Source organism: Mirounga leonina, unplaced genomic scaffold (genome assembly GCF_011800145.1).
Source record: "Mirounga leonina isolate KUSES-001 unplaced genomic scaffold, KU_Mleo_1.0 Mir_106, whole genome shotgun sequence".
Classification (NCBI taxonomy): Eukaryota; Metazoa; Chordata; class Mammalia; order Carnivora; family Phocidae; genus Mirounga; species Mirounga leonina.
Genome location: NW_023270232.1, coordinates 4,983,515 through 5,011,084, shown reverse-complemented (window position 1 = coordinate 5,011,084; position 27,570 = coordinate 4,983,515). Strand labels below are relative to the sequence as shown.

General features: G+C 52.2%; 2 protein-coding genes across 3 annotated transcripts in view; one reads left to right on the top strand and one right to left on the bottom strand.

Annotated features, from left to right (window-relative positions):
• Positions 1-1,164, bottom strand: part of LOC118018175 (tetraspanin-15) — a 51,581-nt gene extending 50,417 nt beyond the window's left edge. Inside the window, exon 1 of one of the 2 annotated variants that reach the window (XM_035016635.1) lies at positions 932-1,164. In XM_035016635.1, coding sequence (XP_034872526.1) covers positions 932-1,027 — 96 coding nt within the window. In that variant the 5' untranslated portion in view covers positions 1,028-1,164. The remainder of the gene's footprint in view (positions 1-931) is intronic. The other variant, XM_035016651.1, reaches the window with a different exon arrangement.
• Positions 1,165-24,978: 23,814 nt separating this feature from the next.
• Positions 24,979-27,570, top strand: part of LOC118018168 (substance-K receptor) — a 14,561-nt gene continuing 11,969 nt past the window's right edge. The window contains exon 1 of the mRNA XM_035016622.1: positions 24,979-25,370. Within this exon, the coding sequence (XP_034872513.1) occupies positions 24,979-25,370 (392 nt within the window). The remainder of the gene's footprint in view (positions 25,371-27,570) is intronic.

The window sequence follows — 27,570 nt, the reverse complement described above, 5'->3', positions numbered from 1 at the left end:
ATAATAATAATAATAATAATAATAATAATAATAATAATAATAATAATAATAATGGCTCACACTTCTTAAGCTCTTCACTGGTCCCGGTGCTGAGCACTGTGCTTGGACTACTTCATTCAATCTCCACACCCATCCTTAAAGTTGAATATAATTACTGTTTCTATTTGCAAATGAGGAAACTATGGCCTAGAGAATTTAAGTAACTTCCTCAAGATCAGTCAGCTAGAAAGTGGTAGCGCAGGATTCGAAGCCTAGTTCATGTCCAAACACTAACACACTGCCGCACAGCAATACACAAGAAGAGGTAAAGCTCAGTGGCTGCGGAAGTTACCCGACAGCCAGGAGCTCCTGGAGACCTCCCCAGACGTGATCTGGTGAAATCCTCCCAACTACTCCGCTGACAAGGCACGCCCATCCTCCTTCCGCGGAAGAGGAAACCGAGGCACGGTAGGGAAGCATCTCGCTCTGGGACATCCCCAAGTAGCTAGTGGGAGTCCCGGTTTCCCCGGGAGTCCAGGTTTCCCCGCCCAATCCAGACCACAAAGCCCGACCACTGCTTCCGCACAAGCTGATGGGGAGGCAGACGCTGCAACACCCGGTACACCGTGGTAACCACCGCCTAGCGCACCAGCCGATGCGCAGCAGACGCGGAAAACCAACGCTCTGGGCAGGTGCACACAGGTGAGCCACGGAGCGCTCCTTCGTCGTAGTCAACGGGCTCTAACGCTCCGGGCCCATCCGCTGCTGACGTTCAAGCTGAGCCGGGCGCCACAATTTCCTGCTTCCCAGGGAGAGTGGGACGAGGAACCAGGCGTGCACTCCCCGCGCCCTCCCTGGAGCAGCCAAGTCTAGACCCTACCCCGGTACGGCGTCCAGGGAGTGTCGGGCTCCACACACGCCCCCATCTCAGGGTCCCCCTGGGGTCACTCACCCAGAACACCGTGGAGTAGATGACCAGCGAGAACTTGAGCCAGAGGTAAGAGAGGCGCGCGCAGTAGCGCACCTGCTCGGAGTCCCCGCGGGGCATCCTGGGCACTCTCCGCGGGGCTCCGGGGCTCCGGGGCTCCCGGGCTAGGTCCGTCGCCGTGAGCAGCCCCTCCTGCGGCCGCCAGCCCGGCCGCGCGCCCCTCCACTCGCGCCGGCTCCGGGACTGACATGGGCTGGCCGCAATCACAGCCGCGGCCCGGACCAGTCCGCCCAGCGGCCAATGGGCGCGAGGCCGCGGCCCAGCCTCTGGAAGGGGGCGGGCAGGGGGGCGGGGCCGCGGCCCGGGACCCGCCGGAGGCGCAGGGAGGGGAGGGGGCGAGGGTTATGCAAACGAGGTCTGGGGCCGCGCTGCAGACGCCCGCGCGACGGGCGCCGAGGGGGGCGTGGGAGAGCGTGCACAAAGGTGCGCCGGGGAGAAAGCCCGCGTACCTAATCGGGGGGACGTAGAGAGGCGCGCTTTCCACTGTTGGCAAGAGGGAAGACTGTAGGAAGAGGGCAGGAATTAACCGCTAAGGTGTTAAAAGTGTGCAAATGAATGTGCAAGCCGTGAATGGAATAAGGAGGTGGAGCTGCTCAGCCTGAGGGGGGTGGAGGGGGTGGAGGACCGACTTCAGTGTGGCAGACCAGGGTGGGGCTAAGGGGTCCCCTTGGAGTTGGGGCCGCGAGTTTACTTTCGTCACAGATCCCCAACTAGCCTTTTTCCATCAAGTCTCCGGAAATCCCCTTCTCTGAGGCCGGTGGAGATCCCAACACTGCCCCCCAGGGCCTCCTCCTCCGGGAAGCCCTCCCACCACCCATCCACAGGCCAGGTCAGTGGCCCTGGCCCTTGCTGCACACACTCAGTCCTGGTCTGACCCAGCCTCTCCTCTCCCAGCGTTTCCTCGTTCTGGGGTCAGAGTCTGTGTCCCATGGCACTCCTGCACACACCCAGCCCAGGTCTGACCCAGCCTCTCCCCTCCCGGCGTCTCCTCTGCCTGGGGTCAGAGTCTGTCTCCCAGTGCCCCGTCTTGACTCCTCCGCTCTTTCCCGCGGAGCTCAGCCTGGGGTTTGGGAGTCAGGCAATTGTTTGGGGCATTCGGTAATTAAATGTGTGGCCCAGAGGTCGAGCTCAAGGCAGTGCTAGACGGGGTCCCTGGTGGTGACTGCAGGAATGGCACCCTAGTCCAAGTCCGTGGCCTTGGACTGCCAAGCCTCACATATAATACACACTCCCAGAGAGAGACAGACGCCAAGACAAACCAGGCCTGCCCCAGCCCCCAGGCCCCTGCCCTAGAAGGAAGAAAGTAAGGTTGGGATAGCATGTCCTGTCCTCTTCAAGGTCCTTCTAGCCAGACTAAGAATCAAATTGACATGAGACAGATTAACAGGAGAAAATCAAATTTAACAGAATACATATGAGGAATCCACATAGATGTGAAAATTCCAGACAGGCAAAATGAGGGATATGTGTCATTCTGAACTAAGGAGAAAGGGGTAGGCGTCTGAGAATTCAAGGAAGAAATACAATTCACAGGAAGATGAAAAAGAGTAAATGTTTGATAAACAAATGTTTGTTGGGTGCCCCGCCCCGGAACAATGGGACACAGAGGATTTGGCTCAAACAGGCCCTGGTAGCTTCCTCCCTTTCTACCAGACCTACTTTATTATTTTTTTAGAGGGGGGGAGGGGCAGAGGGAGAAGAAGAGAGAATCTTAGGCAGGCTCCACGCTCAGCATGGAGCCTGACATGGGGCTCGATTTCACGACCCTGAGATCCTGACCTGAGCTGAAATCAAGAGTTGGAGGCTCAACCGACTGAGCCACCCAGGCGCCCCTACCATACCTACTTTATATCATAATGTAGTTATCTGTGTCTTCCTGGAGCAGATGCTCCATCTAAATTCTTTTTAGACAGTTGAGGGGGAAGTAAAGAGCTTTTCTTGAATCTGCTGGGCTTTGATGCTTTTTAATTCAAAATAAACTTCATGCCAATGTGGCCCATCTGGGGGCAGCCAGCCCTTGGCCCCTGCAGTTGTAAGGCAATGCCTTGCCCAGAGAAGTCAAGGGAATTCAGTTTCCTGGTACTAAAGGAGCCAGTCCTGCATGGGTGTTTATGTCGCGTAGGGACGCAGAACCAGGGACTGCTGCACGTGACCTGAGAAGAGTAGCCAAGGGCTACAAAGACATCTTACCACAGTGTTAAAAGTTGTCCTTTGATGGGGCGCCTGGGTGGCTCAGTTGGTTAAGCGACTGCCTTCGGCTCAGGTCATGATCCTGGAGTCCCTGGATCGAGTCCCTGGATCGAGTCCCTGGATCGAGTCCCTGGATCGAGTCCCGCATCAGGCTCCCTGCTCGGCAGGGAGCCTGCTTCTCCCTCTGACCCTCCCCCCTCTCATGTGCTCTCTGTCTCTCTCATTCTCTCTATCTCAAATAAATAAATAAAATCTTTAAAAAAAAAAAAGTTGTCCTTTGAGGAGGAAGACACTAACTCTTTACCCTTCTTTGGGGGACTAGCTTCCCTCCCCCAGCCCTGCAGAGCTCGCCTTACACCCTCTCTTTGAGGTACTGGTCTCATCCCCTAGTCACCCCCCCTCCCAGGGGCTGTCTCCCTCTCCCTGGGGGTGAGCCTCCCCACTGGGGTTTTCTTTCCAGTTGCACTTGGCCTTTGTTCTGGCCTCTAGCTAGCTGTACTTTCTCTTCTATTTCAAGTCTTCCCTGGTGACATCCCCATCCAGCAACCCCTGTGGGCTCTTCCTGAGCCCCTATAAGTAGTGCCCCGAGGGAGGGGGCTGTGACAGCCATGCATGGGGAGCCTGGAGCTCCTTGGGACTAGCACACCCTTCCCTGGGCTCCTGAGCATCTTTGTTGCCCTTCCCCACCCCTAACCTGACCCCAAGTACTGTGGGCTGCCCCCAGCCACATTTGAAAACACTGAGATCTCAGAAGAAGTGACACCTTATTTTTAACTTCTCCCTCTTTTTGCCAGGAGCTCTGGGCTGGGGGTCAGCAGCCTAGGGCCAATCCTGGTTTTGCTGTGAACGTTTTGAGAAACGATTAGAATGTGTGACACAGATAGTGTGACATACAGGGGTGAGTGTGGCCCTGGCTGCAGTTTACAACCACCTAGTGAGTTTTAAAGCTATGCTGAGGGGCGCCTGGGTGGCTCAGTCGGCTGAGCATTTGCCTCTTGGTTTCCGCTCAGGTTGTGATCTCAGGATCATGGGATCGAGCCCCTCATCAGGCTCTGCATTCAGTGCAGAGTCTGCTTGTCTCTCTCCCTCCCCTGGTTTGCTTATGCTTTCTCTCTCTCTCTCTCTCTCAAATACATAAATAAGTAAAATTTTAAAAAATAAAAAATAAATGGATGCTGATATCCAGGCCCTGCCCTAGTTCAGCAAAGTCAGAATCACCACCAACGGGGACCTAGGAATCGGTATTATCTTAAAGGTCCCAGGTAATTTCTAAAGTGCAGCCAGGACGGCGACTCACCAGTCCAGAGGTAATCATGCGGGGGAGGTGGTCATTTCACAGCTAGACCACATTCCAGGGGTCACCCAGCTAGCCAGTGGTGTGCTCTTGAAGGTTTAATATCTGCCTCTCTGTTGGTGGGGGGTGGATGGGAGGGCTCCTGTTGCTGGTTTTCAGAGTGGGAATTCTTCCCCCTGTGGTCCCTGGCGTTAAGAAGAGACAAAATCACACAAACAGCTCTCCACACCTCTGCAGCTCTCCCTCTTTCAGTCCACCCGTGCAGCTTTACCAATTAGCCCAGGGAACCCCACCCATAATGACAGAATGCATCCGTGAAATTCACGGCTCATCAATTAGCATAACAGGTATTTTTTTTTTTAAGATTTTATTTATTTATTTAACAGAAAGAGAGAGAGAGAGCACACAAGCAGGGGGAGCCGCAGAGGGAGAGCGAGAAGCAGGCTCCCCACAGAGCAGGGGGCCCAATGTGGGACTCGATCCCAGGACTCTGGGATCATGACCTGAGCTGAAGGCAGACACTTAACTGACTGAGCCACCCAGGCGTCCCAGCATAACAGGTATTAGAAATGAGCTCCCCGGGGCACCTGGGTGGCTCAGTTGGTTAAGCGACTGCCTTCGGCTCAGGTCATGATCTTGGAGTTCCGGGATCGAGTCCCGCATCGGGCTCCCTGCTCAGCGGGGGGTCTGCTTCTCCCTCTGACCCTCCCCCCTCTCATTTGCTCTCTCTCTCTCTCTCTCATTCTCTCTCTCAAATAAAATCTAAAAAAAAAAAGAAAAAGAAAAAGAAATGAGCTCCCCTTTGCTGAAATCAGTAGTATTCAAGATATGTAGATTGTCTAAAATGAGACACCACCCCTTTCTTGTTCAGAGTAAAAGAATTTCACTTAGAGATGAAGTGTGGGGCTAAATCTTTGAGGATCCCATGTTCTAAGGTATCTGGCTGCCTGACGTGACCAGCAGTCTCAGGAATGTTGCGTCTTCCTTGAGTGGACCCTTCATGCAAGGTGGTAGAGCGCCTAAAAGCACAGAGAGCTAGGCCTTCGCTGACTTTACAGACAGATTGTAGGAACCCGTTTTGTGGCTACTGGCCAATAAATGTTTGTTTTATAGATATTTTTATGGATGTCACAATTTGTTCTGAGATCTGTTTTCATGATAACCTGGCAAGCAGATTGTAGGAGGAAATACCTAACCAACACTGTCAGCGGCTACTGCTTATGAGAAAAGAACCTAAGGACATGCAGCACCGACTTGGCTTGCATAATAAGTTCGCCTTCACGTCCCTGGGTAATTGACTGTGCCTCTGGTTCCCCATCTGGGAAACCAGGAGGTTGGACCCTTTCTCTTGTAGCTCTAACAACCTTAGCTATAGTCCTCGTGGTCAACTCGGTGAGCAAATGTATACCGAGCTTCTCCTGTGAATCAGGCCCTGCCCCAGGCTCTGGGATACATCCGTAAGCAAGATAGCCAAGTTTCTGTTGTCTTCTACTGGGGAGGGAGTTGTGGGGACATATAACGTATATGAAAATAAACACACGAAAGGGAGATGTCAGGCAGTGATATGTATTAAAGATCTGGAAGAAGAGCTTCCTAATGGAAAAGACCGCAAGTGCAAAGACTATGAGAGAGGGACAGCCTTGTCCTGAGTCCCAGGGGGGCTCAAGCAAGGGACTTCGGGAGGGTAAAGGGGGTGACATTGGACCTAGGAAGGAGCCTCGCAGCTTTGGCAAGTGGTTTAGACTTATTTCCAGTTTCAGTGAGGGCCACAGGGAGGTTTTCAGCTGGGACATGATACAAAACGAGATTGATGCTTCAGAAGGCCACAGCACAGAGCAAGGACAGGGGGTGCTGGCTGGGAGGGAGGCTGGTGAGAAAGTCAATCTCAGAGCAAGAAGGCTGGGGCTGGGCTGGGGCACAGCACCAGAAATGCATCTTGGACATAGAGCCAACAAGACTTACTGGCAGATTGGATATGGAATGTGGAGAAAAGAGAAATCAAGGATGATCCCAAGGGTTTTTGCCTTGAGCAACGAGGTAAATGTCGCTGTCCTTTATTTACCAAGGTAAGGAAGCTCAGGGAGAGGAGGGGGAGGTTGGGTTGAAAATCAATTACTTTGTTTGGCCATTTAATTTTTTGAGATATCTTTTTAAAATCCTGGTGGAGTTGTCCATGGAACTCAGAGGGGAGGTTTGGATCGATTGATATAAAATTGAGAGTCATCAGATCAAATTAAACCACATGAGATCATCTAGGAAGAAGACGTATGTAGCAAGAGAAGAGAGACAAAGACAGACCCTGGAGCCCTCCAGCATGGAGAGGAAGAGGGGCTGGCAAAGGAAAGAGAGAAGGTACAGCCCCTGAGGAGAAGGAATTGGAGGCCAGTAAGGTGACGGGGATAACTGGAGAAGAAAGAGCTTCGAGAAATTAGAAGAGGTGTGCCACGGGAGTTAGTATCCTGGGAACTTTCCTTAATACACTGAGGATTCATCTACACCTCAGAGGTCAAGTAGGGGTAGAACAGAGAACTGACCATCAGCTTTGCAAGATGTGGGTCATTGGTGACTTTGATAAGAGCTCTTTCAACCAAACAGTGGGGCCAAAAGCCCCTAGGGAGGGAGGGGAAGAAATGGAGAAAGCCAGGACAGACAACGCAGGGGAGTAGTCACTCCCAGGCAGGTGTAAGAAACCATTTGGCCAGGAATGGACACTTGGAACTCTTCCCAGTCTGCCAAATAGCCTCCCAGGCCAAGGACACAAGAGTTGGCCTCTATTTGGGAAAATCTGAATGGCCATCAATTCTTTGCAGCTTCTCCATCAAGAGGTAGGATCTATTTCCTTACCTCCTGAATCTATGCCAGCTTCTGACTTGCTTTCACCAACAGAATGTGACAGCAGTGAGGTTGCTTGAATTGTACATCTTGGAACCAGGAGACCTAGCAGCTCCTGCTTTGGCCCCTCTTGGAATGCTCCTGCCATGAGAACAAATCAGAGCTAGTCTGCTGGAAAGACCACGGGAGCTAGAACCTGGCTTCCTGGCTGACAGCCACCAACTACCAGACATATGAGTGACAACATCTTAGACCATCCGGACCATCACCCTAACAGCTGACTATACGTGTGTAAATGAGTCCAACCCAAATGTGCCAACCTAGAGAATCATGAACTAATATGTGATTGTTGTTGTAAGACACTAAATTCTGGGCTGGTTTGTTAGACAGCAAAAGCTAACTGGTACCATTCTTAGAGTCAAAAAATTTTTTTTTAATTTTAAAGATTTTATGTATTTACGAGAGAGAGAGAGAGAGAGAGCACAAGCACCAGCAGGAAGAGGGGCAGAGGGGGAAGTAGACCCCCCACTGAGTGCAGAGCCCTCAGCGGGCTCCATCTCAGGACCCTGAGATCATGACCTGAGCAGAAGTCAGACCCTTAACTGACTGAGCCACCCAGGTGCCCTGATTCAAAAATTCTTTTTTTTTTTTTTATTTTATTCTTATGATGATTCAAAAATTCTTAAAAACACAAACTCAGATACCCATTTCTTTCTTTCTCTCTCTTCCATCCATTCTTGTCCCAAAGTACTGCACTTTTGAGTCTATATGTTTATTCTCAAGAGGAGACTCACTTGTCCTTTGGGCTTTCCTTGACTGCTTTGGGTGCCACCCCCTGGCTCAGACTTTAGGCCACTTTTCCTCCTTCCTGTCCTATTTGAAGTCTAGGTTCTCCATTTATTCTCTACCAGTTATTTGGTTAGCATCAGGCACTGAGCTGTGGGCCTTCACATCCTCAGCGTTAAAGTCCTCAAAATCTATGGGATTTGATATGATAGATCCCACTTTACAAAGGAGGAAACAGAAGTTCAGAGAAGCAAACTGACTTTTCTCCATTAAGAAGTTCAAGTGTTATGTGACTCAGCAAGCAATGTGCTTCTACGCTAATGCAATTAGCCCCTAGCTATGCCAGAGTGAAATGAGTTAACTAGGTGGCTTAAAAAGCAACTGGGAACGATACACTCAGCTCACATATTGAGAGTTCGATACTGGTTAGAGTGCAAACTTTATATAGAGTTAGTGTGGGTTTCTGCAAAATAGTTCCGGGCGCCTGGGTGGCTCAGTCGGTTAAGCGACCGCCTTCGGCTCAGGTCATGATCTCAGGGTCCTGGGATCGAGTCCCACGTTGGGCTCCCCCCGCTCTGCGGGGAGCCTGCTTCTCCCTCTGCCTCTGCCTGCCACTCACCCTGCTTGTGCTCTCTCTCTCTGTCAAATAAATAAATAAAATCTTTAAAAAAAAAAATAGTAGTTCCATGAGATTTTAAGCGTTTTGTAAAGAAGGATCTATCAGGTAAGTCTGGGAATGTGTGGACTTCAGAGCCTTTACCGCGGGAACGGAGGCTGTGCATGTCTGGGAGGAGAGAAGGGTATGCAGCCTTTCCCGGCTGTGCCTGATTGCATGACTCGGTTTCCCCCAGACACCAGCTATAACGTCTCAAAGAACCACTATCCTTCAGAATATACTTTGGGAAATGCTGTCCTGTGGGATGGGTTCCTAATTCTTTTAAAGTTGGAAGTGACCTCCTCAAAGTTATATGCTCTATATTTAAGAGGAAAATCAGAAACAGATTATTTCCGCTTTGTGCTTGAACTTCCTTTGCTGTGATTGTTGGACAACCAGATCCGTTTGTGATCATACCTCTTAGGGCCCTGCATGGGGTGAGGGACACATACTTGATGACCTTGGGGACCAGGTGAATTTCGGACGAGGGCCTCCAAGGAAAGCCAAATGCTCATGCTCAGAGGGGCTTGGGTCACTCCAGCCATTTCCCATTTTGTAAATCCCCTGAAGAGCTGCCTCCTTCTGTCCTCCAAGAAGGTTGGGGCACTCCTTTGCATCCCACAGCCTCTCTCCTATCCATGGCTGCTGGACACCCCTTCTCACAGCCCCACCCCCAGACTGCTTCTAAGGCCTTCAAAAGCCTCAGGCCACTCAAAAGCCTCCTTCTGGGCAGAGCGAACCAAACCACCTGTCCTAGAGGCCCACTCTGGTCCCGGGAGGCCCGCTGGGCTCTGGCCCTTCCCACCCCTCCTTCTAGAGACAGGATCCTGGATCAGTTATGCAAACGTTTCCTCCCACAGAGGTTGGCCCAGGCCCTCCTTCCTGCTGTCCCCTGTTGTCCCCACAGCAAGTCTGCTCCTGACCAGCCGGCTGGAGCTGACGTCCTCAGGAGCAGCTGCGGGTGGGTATGCAGGTAGCAGGGCGTGGGGAAGAGAGACGTCAGCCTAACTGGCCAGTCACAGGGGACTCTCACTGAAGGGTGGCACAGCCACACCAGGGAGCCCCGTGCAGACTTTGGAAGTGATGTAGAAAGGCTTGAGTGTGGTAGGAACTGCTCCTCGGGCACGGAGGCTCTGTCTGTTTGGGAGTGGAGGTGGGCCCCGTGTCAGGTTCTTGAGTGCAGGCTTCTGGGCCTCCGCTCCCAGGGACGGGCGGGCAAAGAGAGCAGTGGTGTCGCAGGAGGGCAGGGACTATGGAGGAACTGTTGTCAGCCTTCAGAAGGGGCATCTCTGGAGTCCTAAGGGGAGTGGCCCTGGCCAGAACCCAGACAACCAAGCTGGACGACCCCGGATCGGGCAAGTGGGTGGGTCCTACAGGGAATGGTCAGTGCAGGCTGGAATCCCAGGACCTGGCCACGGTGGCTCATGAGCCTTCCAGGGACGGGACAGGCTCTGGATGCATACTGCTTCTGGCTTATGGATGGATGCATGATTGAAGGGCAGCCCAGGGGAGCATTTGATGTCGGGGTGCTGGGCTCCAGGTGGGGAGGGCCCGTGTGAACCGGAAGGTCTATCTCATGACATGATTTGCAAGGGGAGGGCGGGGGGGGGCCGGTGGAGGAAGCAAGATACCCAAAGGTAAGTTCAATACGCTCATAGTTTTCCCCAGTACATACTGCCCCTCAATGTGCAGTGTGAGGTCTCCCCGTATGAAAAGGGGGCTCTGTTTTGAGAAGAAGATAGGAGGGCTTCTCCTGAATTGAGAGACCAGCAAATGTCCAGTCCTTTCCTATACAACTTGGCTTCCCAGCCTGGGCCCCGGGTGTGTCTGCACAACCTTTGGGACTTCAGTCTCTCAGCAGGTGACAGGCTCCACGTTCCTGAAGAGACAGGCTCACCACCTGCAGCTCTCCCAGCAGCCCCGACGGATGGCCCATGTGAGCCTCCGCTCCAGCCACACAGACGCAGCCAGGCCCTGGCCTCACACCTGTCTTCCTGGGTACCTGGGAGAGGATCCTCACCCTGGTCCAGCCCCGGGACACTGACGGTGTGTGGGCTTCCTTCCTTCCTGATCTCTTGGCCTCTGGATCCCTTGGTGGGGGGGGATGGGTGGCGGCCGGGGTGGGGGGGGGGTGTTACCGGATGCCCCGGCAAGATGTTTCCGTTCTCTGTCCCTTCTTTCTGGAATCATCAACCATCCTGAGGGGGGGGTTTCAGGGCATGTGGTGTGTTCAGTCGGAAAACCAGGACGGTCCCTAGAAGCCATAACCGCTTGCCAGGAACTGAGGGGTTTCCTGGGGTGCTAACACCAGAAAAGTCCTGTGCAAAAGCAGGACAAGTTGGTCCCCCTACTTCTTTCCAGCCTTCCCAGCACCTTGTACAAGTTCAGAGGGGAATAGCCGGCGGTGAGAGAGCCTCAGGCCTCAGCCCCCAAGGATCTGTCAGAGGCAAGGGGGGGAAGACCGGGGGACCAGTGTCTTCAGCTCGCTGAAGGCTGCCCTGGGGGAGAGGGAGGAACTCCTTCAAGGGACCCCTGGGGTGGGAGCGAGACCTATGGGACACGTGGAGGGTGAGTCGGGCACCCGGAAGCATCACAGGGGGGTAGAAAATGTTTGATTCAGAGTCAGCATGTGGGGTAGGGCACATGGCAGCCCTGCCGTGTGCAAGCCAACTCTCAGTGAAGACCTGGGAATGTGAGTTACTCTCCCGGGACGACAGTGCCGTCTGTGAAATGGGAACTTCCGAGGTACCCAGATGAAATTATCAAGCCCGGAGCCTAGAACAAAGCAGGCACTGAATAAATGTGAGTCAAACCTTCCCAGAGCCGAGGGGCCTCGGCCAGTCTGGCGGGTGGGGGAGGCAGAGGACCACCGGACGTGGAGAGGGCACGACGTGGGAGACCACCCGGGCCACGTCCCTTTCTGCACAGCCCGGGGGGCCGGACCCGTGCCTGGCACCCACCTTCCGCTGGCTGGCTTTCTCCTTAGAAATTTTTTGGAGGCACCTATCAGCGCTGAGGCAGTGGGTGGTGATTAAGAATAAGAGAGAGGATAGGACATTTTCCCCAGGGAAATATATTCCCCCTGGGGAATTAGCCATAAAGCAGAACTGACAGGGGCGGTTCGGGAAGTGCCAGAGCTGGGAAGCTCTTTGGACATCATTGTGTCCAACCCTTTTGTGAACAGACAGAAATGCAGCTGAAAGACGGTTAGCGCCCTGCTCACGGCTGTGTATTTTTACCCTTGGGCCCTTGCCTACATGTGTGCTATTTTGCACAATAAAACGTTTTTTTTTTTTAAAAAGACAAATGTTCTCTTATTTTAATTTGCATTTCCCTGATAATTAGTAAGGTCGAGTGTATTTTTATATGTTGATTAGCCATTTGTAGCTCTATAAATTTCCTGTTTTTCTCCTTTGCACGTTTTCCAATTAAGTAATAGCTTCTTTGGAGCGGGCGATGCGAACGGCTGACAGACTTGAAGAAAATGCCATTCCCACCCCGTCCTCCCCACACGAGAGCCCTTCGAGCTGAGGAGACTCCAGGCCGGTCTCCTGGCACTTGAACTTGACGGGGGAAGGGGCTTGGATCTGGCTGCCAGCAGGGGTTGGCCCTGTTGGGGCTCAGCCAGGCATTCTGGGAAGGCGGCCTGGGAACACTGGCTGGTGGGGTGTTGGGCCAAGCCTGCGTGACTCACGGGGAGTGGCTGGGTGCCCAGGCAGCAGGGCTTCATAGTAGCTCCACCTGTCACCGGGGTGGGGGTGGAGGGGAGCAACGGCTCCCAGAAGCCTGGGTGCTGCTGGGGGAGGGGAACGTCCAAGGACCCCAGCTCTCGGGGCAGTCTCAGGGTGCCAAGAATGGGGCCCAGGGGACACAGAAGTGGGGTCTGGACTTAACCCTTCAGCTATCGAAGAAGAGATAGAAGGCTTTTACACTCCGAAAACATCTCTGCATCTACCAGTCTGTGCCAAGTAAGTCCTGCCTTGGATGGTTGCTGTGGGATCCCAGGCGGCCCTTAAGGGTGGACTTCACAGTTTATAGTTTACAAAGTGCTTTCACCCATGTGTGGGAGTCTTGGCCATGTGCAGACTTACCCGGGTGTCACCGTCCTTCCCCACCGGACTGTCGGCACCAGGAGGCCAGGACGATCCTACCGCCATGGTATCTGGGTGCCTGGGGGAGGGCTCAGTGGACATGGAAGCCACCAGTCAGCTGTCCCCTTGGCGATGTGGGCTGACTTGGCTTGTACCCCATTTCAGACTGCAGCATCCCGTCCGTCCCCAGGCTTCCACCAGAACTCCAGTCAGCCCGGCATTTGATGACAAACTTGTGGAGTCACCAGGAGGGGCCAGTGCTCTTCTCCCAGACTTTCTGACCTCTTTCTCCTACTTCCTATATTTTCCCTCAGGTCATTTCAACTTCCTCTTTCCTGTTTTCCGAGCAATTCGGCTCAGCCGCCGCGCCTACTGTCTGTCTGGCCTACCCCCATCCCTCTCTGCGCTGCTTTGAGAAAACAAAAGGCCTTCCATTCGCAAAATGCCACTTTCTGTCCCACACATGTGTTGACTGAACGGTTGTTTTCTTCTCTCCCATGGGTCATCAGAATAGCTTTGTGTGGGACACAAGACGAAGAGACCGTCTCAGAGAGCGTGCCCCAAGTCCCACACACTTAAAGCCCATCAGGAGCGGTGCAGGGACTAGGACCCGGGCTGCCTTCGGCCTCCTCCACCACCTCGCCTCCAGTTTCCCTCCCACATGGAGGGATGTGCTCACTCTCTGCCTGAGCACACGGCCCGGAACATTTCGCAGTGACCGCAGAGAAACCAGGCTAGTCTGGGCTCCTGGAGGGTCAGGTAAGCCGGGCTGGGGAGAGACCCTTGGCAGCTTAGGTTACTGTTTACCATTTACTTCTAGAGCATCATGAATGCCCTGGGGGCCTGGTAATTCAAGTCAGCTAGGGGTGGAGGGCGTCTCTTCCCTCTTCCGTAAGGAATCTAATCCTCCTTTCCATTTACTTCCTTGTGAAGCCAAATCAGCTGCCCCCCAGAACGCCCTCCAATTCAGCAGCACTCACACATTTTAAAAGTTTACCCAGAGATGTGTTTTACACATAGCCCATGTGAACACAAAACACACAACTGAGTGAAAGTTGCACGAAACACACCCACCCTCACGGCATGACACACGCATACATTTTCTCTGCTATCCCTTTGTTTCAACACTAGTCATAATCCACTGTTGCAAATCACTACTCTAATTCAAAGCGTACTTGATCTCGGGGTCCTGTGTTCCGGCCCCGCGGGCTCCACGCTGGGCATGGAGCCTATTTAAAAAAAACACAGAACAAAGTACTGACAGAATGCCATCAGAAAAACCCTACTAGACCCACTTTCGCAAACAGACGAGCCACACCTGGATCACCAACATTTGTTTGTACAGAAAGTACCCAGGCATGAAGCAAAAGCAAAGCCTTTAGAAACTTGGCTCCGGTGAAATCCGCAGTTCGCTTGATTGAGCATTGACTGCAATCCCTTACCACCCCCGCCATCTCACTCACTCTCCAGGTAACAACCAGGAAGCCTGGAGGGGGACACTTGAAGGAGCACCTGCGGCCACAGAGAGACCCTCTGTCTCCAAGGGCAAGGACAGGTTTGGGGCCTCCACTCCCAATAGTACTGATGTGACATACAGGACCAAAAGCACGAAATAAGACCAAGTACTTTATTATGTAACCTAAAAGTCTGTGTAAAAGCTACAAATAATGCACCAAATAATATTATACATTTATAGTATGTGTAACAAAAAATATATATACAATATTAAGGTAAAAATTCCAAGGTCTACAGACAAATTTAAGAAAAAGTTATAGTTGAACATTTTAATATACTTTTTAAAAAACTCAATGGATCAAGCAAACAAATAATAATCTCATAATACAGAGGATTAAGTAATACAATCAACATACTCAATTTAATAGGTATGCTAAGAATTTTTAAGATCAGAAATAAAGAACATACATCCATTTCCTATGTCCCTGGAAAGTTTACCAAAGTAGTCGTGTATTTAGCCACAGTAGAAACTAATAAATTATTAAAAGCAGAGATTTTGCGAACAACATATGCTGATCACAGGCCAATGAAACTAGAAATCAGTAAGTTTGACCCCCAAATTCCCTCAACTATCTGAAAATTATGAAACATTTTTCTAACATAACTTCTAGATCAATGAGAAAATTGCAATTAAAATAACAGATTTCCTAGAAAATAATGAAGTAAAGAATACATCTAAAACCCTATGCATTATAGTAAAGATATACTCAAAGGAAACATTATGACCTCAAATTCTTTTTTATGTAAAACGGGAGACTAAAAACGTGTGACTTCCTTCTAAATTTAAAAAATTAGAAAAAGGGCGCCTGGGTGGCTCAGTTGGTTAAGCGACTGCCTTCGGCTCAGGTCATGATCCTGGAGTCCCAGGATCAAGTCCCGCATCGGGCTCCCTGTCAACAGGGAGTCTGCTTCTCCCTCTGACCCTCCCCCCTCTCATGTGCTCTCTCTCTCATTCTATCTCTCAAATAAATAAAATCTTTAAAAAATTAAAATTAAAAATTAGAAAAAAAGATCAAACGTATTCCCTCTCTCAAAAAAAGCAAGAGGGTGGGAGGTGCCTGGCTGGCTCAGGCGGTAGAGCATGCAACTCTTGATCTCAGGGTTGTGAGTTCGAGCCCCACATTAGGCAAAGAGTTTACTTAAAAAAAAAAAAAAGTAAGAGTTTAATAACAAACTTACAAATCAAGAAATAGTGTTATTATGTTATTGAGACATGGACATCAATTCCAAAAAAATAGCTCAAAGAGTTGAAATCCGTTGCCTCTGGGGGACAGGAATTGGGTTAGGGAAATATTACAGGGAACCACTTTTTACTGTTTTTAAGTTTCATGGTATTGACTTCTTAAACTATATAAATGTATTACTTGGATAAAAATTAAATTTAAGGGGTGCCTGGGTGTCTCAGTCGGTTAAGCCTCTGACTTCGGCTCAGGTCATGGGATCGAGCCCCGCGTCAGGCTTCTTGCTCAACAGGGAGTCTGCTTCTCTCTCTCGATTTGCCCCTCCCCCTGGCTCATGCTCACATGCTCGCTCGCTCTCTCTTAAATAAAAATAAATAAATAAAATCTTTTAAAAATTAAATTCAAAAAATACTTAAAGAGTGAAGGGAAAGTGAACCTGGGAACTTTGACCCATCCTGATACAGTGGAAGGAACATGGATGGCCAGACAGGACTGAGTTTAAATTTTGCCTCTGCTGCTTATCTGTAATAGGATCCTGGGCAGTGCATTCCACCTTTAGGTCAGGATTTCTTCCTTTGTAAAATGGGCACTAACATGTATATCACTATACGAAGGGACAAGGATGAGCCCCAGCCTCGCGGACTAGATCAGGAGTCCCCTCCCATATACCCTTCCCTGGCATAGGCAGGACCCCCAGCCACAGACCCTTGCAGATGAACCCAGCCCATCAGCTCCCTGGTTTCACTTCTTGGTTAAAATTGTTATTTAGGGGGCACTCGGGCGTCTTAATCGGGGTTAAGCGTTCGACACTTGCTTTTGGCTCAGGTCGTGATCTCAGGGTCCTGAGACCGAGCCCCGAGTCCGGCTCTGCGCTCAACATGGCGTCTGCTTGGGTTTCTCTCTCCCTCTCTCTCTGCTCCACCCCTCCATGCTTGCGCTCTCTCTCTGTGTCTCTAAAATAAATAAATAAATCTTCTTTAAAAAACATCATTCTTTTGGTTTCAGTCTTTCATAAGCCACAGCATTTTGGATATTTTCCATAGTCTCAAGGCCCCTGGGCAGATATTAGCCACAGCTTCTATTTTCAAACAGAAAATGGGTTTAAAAAAAAAATGGCTTTAAGGGCATTAAGAACAGATGTCTTTACATCTACATCCACTTTTGAAGAGAAAATCTATTTCTTTATGCTTCAAACACTGGCAACAGACTAACAGCAGAAATAAAAACCTGGGACAAGATTCAAAATCATCAGAATTATAAAATCTACCTGTCGTGTTGGTGTAAAGATTCATCCCATTCCTGGTTCCACACCTCATGAAGCAGAAGGAGGTGTGGAAAGAGGGGAAGGCAGGCAAATGAAAAGGCAGGAACAATACAGCATGGTAAGCATCCAGATGCAGGAGGAGCAGTTGCCTGGATCTGAATGTGTTCCGGGAAGGCTTCCAGGAGGCGGCGATGTTCAAAGGAGGCCTGCCAGACTAAGTGGAAGTGGCCCGGATGAAAGCGTGTGGAGGAAGGTCTCCATACAAGGGAAGAGTTGTTCCCAAACTTGGTGCAAAGTCAAACCACCTGGGGATCTTTCAAAAGCACTGGTGCCTGGCTCCCACCCCCACACATCCTGTCTTAACTGGGCTGCGGGGTGTCGGGGCATCATCAGTTTCCATGCCCAGGTGATTCTAATGTGCAGCAAAACATGGGAACCCCTGGCTCACACCAGGGCGTGAGGCAAGAGCCCGTGAGTCTCTCTAAATTGGGGAGGAGGCCAGACAGTGGAATGGAAGGAAGCAGATGGGTTAAGATCCGGGGTGTAGAAAGCACAGGAGTAGGTGATAGTGGGGAGAGAGTGGGGATGGAAAAGCTGGGCAAGTCCAGGTTTCAGACTTGGGTAACGAGGTAGATGTGGTCCGTTTTCTGAGATGCAGGACACAGAAGGAGAAAGAGGTATGCACAGAAAGACCTGATGCTTAGAGGTGATGCATGCTTATTACGGGGAAGTTTGTCTCAATAAATAGTAACCCTGGCCGTGGTCAAGGTCACCATCACCATCATCACCATCATCATCCTGATCTGATTCAGAGGCTGCTTAAAGCCCTCATGGCCGCAGGGATTAAAGCAGTGATGTCGCCCTCTAGTGTCAATGAAGACAGACATAATTCCTGGCCTCATGGATTTCTCAGCTTGGCAGGGAAAATGCACTTTGAACAAGTGTGATGGGCCAGGATGTTAACAAGAAGGAAAGTATAGGAAAGCTATTAGAGTATAGGACAAAGATAGCTAGCCTGGGTGAGCATCTAGGAAGTTCTTGAAGGCTAGTCTATCATTTAGGGTTAAGGGTTCTACTAGAGCCCAAACGACAGTGCCTCAAATAAGAGAAGTTTTTTGTTTTGTTTTCTTTCTCTTTTTCATGTAACGGCCCTGGGCTCTGCCATCCACAACATGTGACATCCCTCTCTGGATTCAGGAGGGCAGCCCCTGCCTTTGCCATCCTCAGCCAGTAGGAGGGGGGAGTAGAAGTGAAGGGCAATCAGCTCCCTCTTTAAAGATGAGTCCTGCATCCTGCAGTTATATGTATATACTTATATATCGCTCCTGCCCACATCCCACGGCCAGATCTGAATCGTGTGACCACCTCTAGCTTGGAAGGGAAGCTGGGAAATGTAGTCGTTAGCTGGGCAGCCAGGTGACAGCTAACGCTCAGGGAGGGTCTATTGCTAGAAGGAAGAAGGGGGAAGTGGTCCTGAAGGATGGGTGGCAGTCATACCTGGTAAAGGAGTGGGGTGATTTTCCTCTTAACCCTGAGAGGGAGCCATCGACGGTTTTCCAACAGGAAGCACATAGTCAGATGTGTTTTTAAAAGAACGGAGTGGAGGGGGGCAGCAGATAAGACAGTGGGTAGTGAGGAGGCTTTGCTGAAAATCTAATGATAATGATGACCTGGACCCAGTGGGGATGGACAGAGGGCATATGGATCCAGGCACATATTTGGCCAATTGAAAAAATGTTTATAACAAAGTGTGACAAAGACTATATGGGATTCCAACCTGAGTTGAAGACACATAACGTCTTTATTCATCCCTGCTTTCCGATGGTTAGGGGTCTTCAGAATCCCTCAGCCTCGTGATGTCATTTTAGTGAAACGAAATGCGAGTAACCCCAGTTGATATCATGAGGGCCAGTCAGCAGTAATTTTTAGTAGAACCAACCCTGTAACGGGGTCAGGCTATGCTCCCCAACTCTGAGGTGAGCGGGGGAGGGGACATGTTACAGGTGATCTCAGGTGGTCCAGCCCAGGGTCAAGATTAATGGTCAAGAAGGCCATTTGGGGCCAAGGGCATGCACTTGGAAGCAGCCAGTTGGCCCCCGAGGGGCAACGCCATCACCACTCTGGAAGCTTCCACCCGCGCTCTGCGCTCGCAGAGCTGGCTTCTGGGAACTTGGCAGACACAGAGACATCCACCAGCGAGCTTCATGGTTGTCCTTTTGGGAACTCAGTCCCATGAGAGCAAAAACCTCTGCAAAAGAAGAAAAAGGCAGAGCCTAACAAAGCCCAAGCAGCAAAAGGACCATTTGCAAAAGAGGATCTGACAACGGGAGGAAGCTAGCCAGGAGCTAATTCCCCCTGGAAACGCTCTTATCCCTGTGAGGTTCTGGCATAAAGCACGACGGCGGCCTCCCGTGGAGCTTCCCTTTGAGGAGAGCGAGCGGAGAGCTCTGCTTGAAGAGGTGGTCCCTCCAAGGCCAAGGCTGGAGAGCGTGAGATGGAGAGGGAGGGAGGCCGTGGGGCCCATGCTGGGGGCCCGCAGGAAGCTGGGCAGAGCTACACACAGACGCCCCCGAGCGGGACACCAGCGTGTGCCCCTTTGACAGAGAAGGGCCAGATCACACAACACCGTCTCCAGCTCCAGCCCCTGCAGGCCGGCACCCTGACGTTGCCAAGGTGTGCGTTTAAGACCTAGAGTGCAGGCAGCTGTGCGCGGAACACCCTGCCCTTTAGAGCCCAAACCAGTGGGATTCAAGCCAGCCTGTCACAGAATGAGGCATGCCATGCATAAATGTGTTTAAGAAAAGGGGCACCTGGATGGCTCAGTCGGATGAGCATCCGACTCCTGAGTATGAGTGGAGCCCCACATAAGGCTCTGTGCTCAGCCGGGAGTCTGCTTCTCTCCCTCTCCCTCCGCCCCGCCTCCTGTTCACATGCTCACTCGCTCTCTCTCTAAAACAAATAAATAAATCTTAAAACAAAACAAAACCCCAAAAATGGCCATTTGGCCCCAAGAGCACATGCTGGTGTTTCTTTCCCCAACAAAGTGGCACTTGAGGGGTGCTTGAAGGACCAGTAGGGTGACTGCAGACAACATGTCCCAGAAAGGACATTCAAGGCTCTCTCCCCCAGCGACCTCCACTCTTTCCAGCCTCATCTCTGGAGAGGGAGATGGATGTTCCCATCATCTTAATACGGAAACTTAGCTTTAGTGTTTCTTACCTTTCTCTGTCACACTGGAAGGATGAACTGCCAATAGGTTTTTCACTTCCTAGGAAGATCTGAAGATTAAAGTCTCCATGCCCTTGGGGAAAGCAGAATGATCTCTTTGGTGCCTGGTGTTCTAGGCTTTACCAAAGTTACCATGAAAGAGCGAGAAGCATGGTGAGGTTTGGAAGAAGGGGCTGTGTGTTTACAGAAGCAGAACTTCCTTAAGAGGACGGGGAGGAGGGAGGACTGTGGGGCCAGGAGAAGTGAGCATTCAGTCCCTGTCCCTGGCGGGGGCCTGGGAGGGATGACCCCGGGGTGGGGGAGGCAGTGCACTCTGCAAGGATGGGTCACTGGACCCGATCCCCAGTAAGCCCCAAATTCTCAGGTCGCAGGCATGCATCAGAAGGGACAGTCCCCTGGCGTCAAGGACCCTGCAGAAACAGGGAGAAGAGACCTCTCCAGAGTGACATGTGTGCATGAATGACCAACAAAGGCCCCAGCCCAGATGCCTTGGCACTATGGAGAGCCCCAGGGTAGGGCGGTCAGGGGGGCCCCGAGAGAAATAAGATTGACTTTCCCTGTCAGCTCAACAAGGTTGAGGTGATTTCTAGAGAGGTTTTAGAGAATGAGAGAATAAGGAAATGGGATCCTTCTGGCACCCCTGGCTGTATGAACTGAGATTTATGCTTAACCTACCCCCTACTCCTTTCTGTCAGAACCCTCGGCTCCAGCCAGCCTGGTGTGGCCTTTCTGTCCAGATGGGGGTTCATTCCATGTCCCCTCCTCCATTACTTCTAAGGACCACTCAAGGAGCAGCACCCCCTCACTCCCTGCAACCCCCAAAGGCCTCTCCCTCCCTTCTCTGAAGCTCGAAGCTCACTCATGGTGTCACCCATTTGAGAGATGCGTATGGAGAGTGCTCTGGTTCTGCTGGGACTTGGCTCCCCAACTTGGCCAAGAGCTTCAGGAAGGTAGAGACGTGGCCCTTTCTCCTAACCCTGGGCTGATCATTGGAGCCCCTGCCCGGCCGAGAGACCCGCAGGGCCCGGGGCTTGGCCCTTTCACCAGAGGCTCCCAGCCCTGGTCCGCCTCTCTTCGCCTCATCATGCGGACTCACTGCTGCTGCGCATGCCAGCACCCCGTCTGTAAGACCCAGGCCTGCCTCTGGGGGAGCCTGCTACCCAACCAGCAAGTGGGTATTGTGGTGGCCCTCCTAGGACAAGCCTTGCCTACCTACTTCCTCCTCTGCCTGCCATAGATGGGCAGATTTTGCTGGAGCCTGATGTTGACAAATGGACCCGTTTTGTGTTAAGAGCCTCTGAGCTCTGTGTGCACCAGGACCCCAGCAGATGTAAACACTGGCGGTCTCTCTTCCTTGGCTAAATAAACTGCAGGCTTCCAGAACAAGCCACTGCCCCAGCACTCACGGTGTTTAAAAAAAGTGTCAGCTCGCTCCAGCCCATGCTCTTGGCAGAGGCCAGTTCTCCCTCTCCCGGCTGAATGTCCCAGACTCTGGGCCACCGATGTGCAGGCCAGGGAGCAACAGGGACAGAGCTCGTCTCCTAAAGGGGCCAGCCTGGGCCCCTCTGCTTCATGGACAAAGGATAGCCATGCAAGAGGAATAAATCCTAAAGCCCTGCCCGAGCTCCGAAGACATGTTCTTTTTGTTTAAAGTTTAGATCCTGTGAAAATAAGAATGTTACTCCCTTCACCCCTGACACAAGGATATTTTAAACTTTTTTTTGGTATTCGTTATTCATTAATTCACCTGACATTTATGGGGCAGCCACTTGGTGCTGATTGCCAAGCATGACGCTGCCCCCTCCACTCCAAGTTGCCTCAAAGCCCACATGAGTGCTCATCCCATTAATTTAAAGCTTTCATACCTATGTCTGTATATGCTAGATATAGATAGATGATAGATAGATGATAGATAGATAGATAAATAGATAGATAGATGATAGATGATAGATAGATAGATGATAGATAGATAGATAGATGATAGATGATAGATAGATGATAGATGATAAATAGATGATAGATAGATAGACTTCCTCAGCCCTTATCCCTGAGTCATATTTTATATTTAATCCATCATTTTCATTCAACTAACATTTATAGGGCCCCAGGATGGGCTGGCCACTCTCCTAGACCCTGGACATAAGACACACTCCAGGCCACCCATGTGACAGGGAGCTGACCATAGGCCTTGAGAGAGAGGAGGCAGAGAGGCCAGTGGAGGCTGTCGCAGGCAGAGGCAATCAGAGTTGGGGACCCAGCTCCCAGGCAATGGGGTCTGGGGCAAGTCTTCCCCCTCTTGGGGCTCCCAGCCTCTCCTCCAAATAAGGAACTAGATCGGGGATCCTCTTTGAATTTCATGGACCAAGAAGAAAATCAAAAACCTAACTGCTGGAACCGTAGAGGTCACCAAGATTTTATTCCATGGTGTAAGGAATTTTGGAGAAAAAGGAAAGTCAGCCTACCACCTGCCATCTGCCATCACATTATTTCATAAAGGAAAGGACATTTTAGCCCCAAAGCAGGAAGGGTTAGTCTCAGAACAACAGCGGGGCTTGCAAACCGGATTCACTTAGCTGAATCAACAGCTCACTGCCTTGTCATTGCTGTCCTCATTCTGCCCCATCCAGGTGACCCCGGGCTGCCTAGATGCCCCGCATGACCCACTAACATCCTGCGATGCTGCGTGTGACCTGCTGGAGCCGTGACCAGGTGGCCAAAGCCCAGCCCAGTCTCCAGGTCGAAGACTTGGTCAGATGACTTCCAGTGACGTCTCTCCAACACTGAAGGGGTGTCCAGCCCACATCGCTTCCTGGAACCCCCTTTTCTGTCCCATCCACTTGCCTCATCCCCACAGCTGTCCGTCTCTCCTTCTCCTCCGGACACCCTGGAAAGTCATCCCTCTCCCACCCCTAGTCTTCAAGCCTCCAGCCTGGGGCCAGGGGGCACGAAGCATGAGGAGCACACACCAGCACACGTCCCATGTCACGGGAGAGGCTGCTGGTCCGCCGTGGGGGACATGGTCCTGTGCTTCCCAGACCCCCTGCGAGCCCGTCTGGCCTGGTCTCTGAGACTGTCAGCTGTGACCGGCTTCAGACATTGTCTCGGCTGCAGAGAGCTGCCTTGTCCAAGGTCTTCTTGGGGCAGCCTATGGGCAGCGATTGCTGGCCGGCCACCTTTGCCCAGCACAAGGCAACGCTAAAGGGCCACTCTAGTTCCCAGCAACCGGCCCAGCGGGATCGAATCTCAGCGCAGCTCCTCCTCCACCCGCTCCGGATTCCCTCCCCTCCCTTCCCCAGGTGTGGCTCCCAAAGCGCCCTCTAACACCCTCTAAACACCCTGCCTCTAAAGTCGGAATCCGACTTGCTCACCATCAGTCCCGCCCATCGGCCAGAACCCATGGGCAGCCTCTCCCCCCACACGTCCTTCCCATACACAAACCTCCATGAGCAAACTGGGGGCTTCGTGTGTCCAGAGGAGCTAAAGGACCTTAGGGTTCTTTTCCTCTTCTAACAAAGCCTAGCCTACCGCCCACAGGTGTGCCCAGCTGCGCCAGGTGTGTGCGTGTCCACACAGCCCCCACACACGGGGGCTCAGAAACGGCATCGCGCGGCAGCTTCACGGGGTAACCCCACCACGCACACAGGTACAGAGTGGGTGACCAAGAGTAGGTGCCCACGGACAAACCCAGAGCAGCCCCTGGGGCCTTTCTGGGGTTCACAGAAGGGGCAGTGAGCCCCATCCTTGTCCTGAGAGACTGAGATCCCTGGAGAAGCAGCAGCATCACCCGAGAACTCGCCAGAAGCGCTCTGAGTTCCGTCTTCTCCCTCCTGCTGAGCCCTGAGCAGTCTCATGTGGGGTGCGGGGGGGCCCTCTGAGACTACAACTCCCTGTCATGCTTCTTCCGTGCCAGCCCCCGTGCTAACCAGACTCTGTGTGCATTATCTCATTTAAAACTCACAGGCACACCATGAGATGTGCACCTGATGTGTGTCCTGTCTTTGTTCAGATGACAAAGCCAAAGGGCAATAACCTTAAGAGGCTTGCCTGGAGTCACCCAGGCAGTCACAAACCCAGCCCGGCTCCCAAGCGTGTGCTCCTGATCACTTTCTAGGTGTAGCCCCCGGCCCGTGCTGGCCGAGTGTAAACACCACCCCCACACCCCAGGACGGTGCCCCATGCCAGCCCCCCTCCCCCGCCACCTCCTCTTCCCCCTGGGTCTCTCCGGCCCTGGCACCCAGTCCGAAACCTTTTCTCGAGAGAGGCAAGGCTGGGCCGTCCAAGCAGGGGGTGGGACGAGGGGCGGGAGCTAGAGCTGAACCTCATGAGCAAGCAGCACTTCAGCCAAGGCCCTCACCACCCCGCTGGGGGAGCCGCAGGGAAGGCTCCAAGGGCTGGCAGTTGGCAGAATGGTGAGCCTGTCCCAGACCACAGCCCAGCCTGCACCCCAAAGCCTGGAGCGAAGCCCGCTGAGCCGTTGACCCGTGGAATCCAAAGGCTGCTGCTGTGGGTACATCTGATCCAGAACGTTTCCGCAATGGAGGGAGGGACCTGGGTTTGAGTCCCGGCTTGTCACCCACTTACTGAGTGACCTGGGCTGGGCCCGTCCCCTCTTGGAATCTGTTCTTCGTTTCTGCAGGAAAGTGGTTGACTGATGATTGGCAAGGATGTTTCCTGCTCTGAAACCGTGTCTTGGATTCTAGATTTCCATGGGACATTTGAGAAGTCTGGCCAGGACATGGGAATCTGAAGGGCGAACGGCTCTGGACCCGGCGCTCTGCACAGCCCACCTCATCTTCACGTGAGACTTGGGAGTGACCCCCTGTCTCCCCTGAGTGCCTGGCTTTGCACCCACTCCTCTGTCCCCCACATACTCCTGCACCCAGGAGGATTTCTTTCCTATAGCACATCCGGGCAGGGCACCAGGGCTCCGGAGGAGCGAGGAGTCAGGCCACGTGTCCCAGACCCGGAGGCAGCCATGGGGGCCCGTGGTGTTGTGACCGACGCCAACACCTCGTCCAGCCTTGACAGCAACACCACGGGCATCACGGCCTTCTCCATGCCCGGCTGGCAGCTGGCCCTGTGGGCCACCGCCTACCTGGCCCTGGTGTTGGTGGCCGTGACGGGCAATGCCACGGTCATCTGGATCATCCTGGCCCATCAGAGAATGCGCACAGTCACCAACTACTTCATTGTCAACCTGGCCCTGGCTGACCTCTGCATGGCCGCCTTCAACGCCACCTTCAACTTCGTCTACGCGAGCCACAACATCTGGTACTTCGGTCGTGCCTTCTGCTACTTCCAGAACCTCTTCCCCATCACGGCCACGTTCGTCAGCATCTACTCCATGACCGCCATCGCCATTGACAGGCAAGAGGGGGGCTGTCGGGGGCCGGGGAAAACGGCCTCACTGTGTTGGGGCTCAGACAGGGCTGGCGATGTGCCTGCGATCACACAGCAAGTTAAGGGCAGATCTCAGGGAACTTCCTCCCGGCCGGACTGTGATCCAAAAGTCGGCCTCTGGAAGACCGGGGGGCTGTGGAACCAAAGCAGGCCAAGTTAAGGTTACACATAAGGAGAATTTGGCACTAGACGGTTGTTCAAGGCTGGAGGGAGAGAACGGCTGTGTTTGGAGACCTTCTGGAATGTTCTTCTCTGGAGTTGATCTTTTTTTCTTTTCTTCTTTTCTTTCTTTTATTACAAGGAAATTGCTTATATTGTTTTCCTATTCCTCGATAGATGAAATGGGGGGGAGGAATTTAATACTACATGCAGTTACCGTATAATTATAATGGGTCCAATTATCTTCCCGACGCTGTTCTCAGGGGGCTGAGGGATCAGTGTGGAGCCATCTGCCGTCCTTTTGAAGCTGGTTAGGGCAGGCAGGGCACAGTTTGGACTCAGAAGGGGACTGTGTGACCCTGGGGGAGTCTGGTTTAGACAGCAAACGAAAAGGGACACAGAAAGACATCAGGTGCGTGTGGGAGATGGAATGGGCCTGGGACCCTCAGAGACACAGACCCCTTGTCAGAATGGTTTGAGGCGGCACGAGACCTGCTGTCCCCACTGTCCCCCTCCCCCCCAGTCTCCATCCCCACTCAATTGCCCAACAACACCTAGCAGCTGGCTTCTTTGCTCTGGGCTGTATTTCTATGGAGTTTTCCTGAAGATTTCATTTGAGAACTGTATTTCTACTGGTTGAAAATGAAAAGTTCGAAAACCATTTGTCTAGGCGACGCTTCTGATTTCATACCCAGGGCAACTGAGGCTCGAGACAAGCAGGATTTCTAGCAAGTCAGGGGCAGGGCCAGGGGCCCAGAACCCAGACCTCTCTGCTCCCAGTAAGGGGCAGGCCCCTCATCATCTGACCACACCACCTCCCCCCACCAAAAGCACCTCAGTCCCACTGGATGTTTCTGCAAGTCCACCAACATTTCCTTTTCATTCACTCAACAAATATTCGAGTGTTCCCGATGTTTCAAGCACTGGGGCATATATACCAGTGGGAAGAATAGTCCTTGAAATCAGGCCTCATGGAACTTCCATTTTAAAGGGGTGGAGGTGGGGGGCGTATGGACTTGAGAGGACAGGGTGGGAGCCAGGAGACCAGGTAGGAGGCTGCCGAGTGACAATCCACGTGAGAGAGGATGGTGCTCAGAGATCGGGGTGGCAACAGTGAGAACTCATCCATTTGTTTCTTCATTCCGATGTTCCATGCCCCCTGTGTGCTGTTCTGGGCAAGGGGGAGAAAAACAGATAAAGACGCTTGCCCTGGTGAGAATTTAAATAATAAACACATGAAGAAATGGTACGCCGTATTTTGAGGTCATGAGTGCTGTGGGAAGATATCAGGGAGGGGCAAGGGGCCAGGCAGGTTGTAGGGCTAGACAGGGAGTGGGATCGGCCCTTCTGCCGGGTGGGTTTGCAGCAAAGATGGAAGGAGGAGAGGAGAGAGAGAGTGGACCCCATTAGCTCTGGGGAAGAACATTCCAGGGAGCGGGCACCGAGGCAGTAAAAGCCCATGGCAGGATCATGCCCGGTGTGTGTGAAGAGCCCCAAGGAGGGCGGTCCTCACAGAGACACTGGAAAAACTCAGGGCGCCCGGAGTCAGCACCCCCTTGTGCCCCAAGCACCGAGATGTGAACTCCCCTGTGCAACTCCATCCTGTTGTCCTGGCCTTGTCTCAAGGTTCGGATCAATCCCAGTGAGGAAGGCCCAGGGGTCACCCAGGACCAAAGCCACTTCTGGTGGATTTAAAGGAAATAAATACATGGGACTGACTGGGTTTCAAACCCTAATCCCCCACAGCCTGCAGGCACTTCTCAAGCATCTCACTGCCTTACCAGGCCAACCACAGGGGCACAAATGACTGTCGGCCCACTTTACAGAAGAGGAAAGAGAAGCTCAAGGGGCTTAGGTTGTTTGCTCAAGATTCTACTGTTGGAATGTAGTGAAGTCAGGATTCAAATTTAAATGTTTTTTTTTAAGATTTTATTTATTTATTTGACAGAGAGAGACGCAGCGAGAGAGGGAACACAAGCAGGGGGAGTGGGAGAGGGAGAAGCAGGCT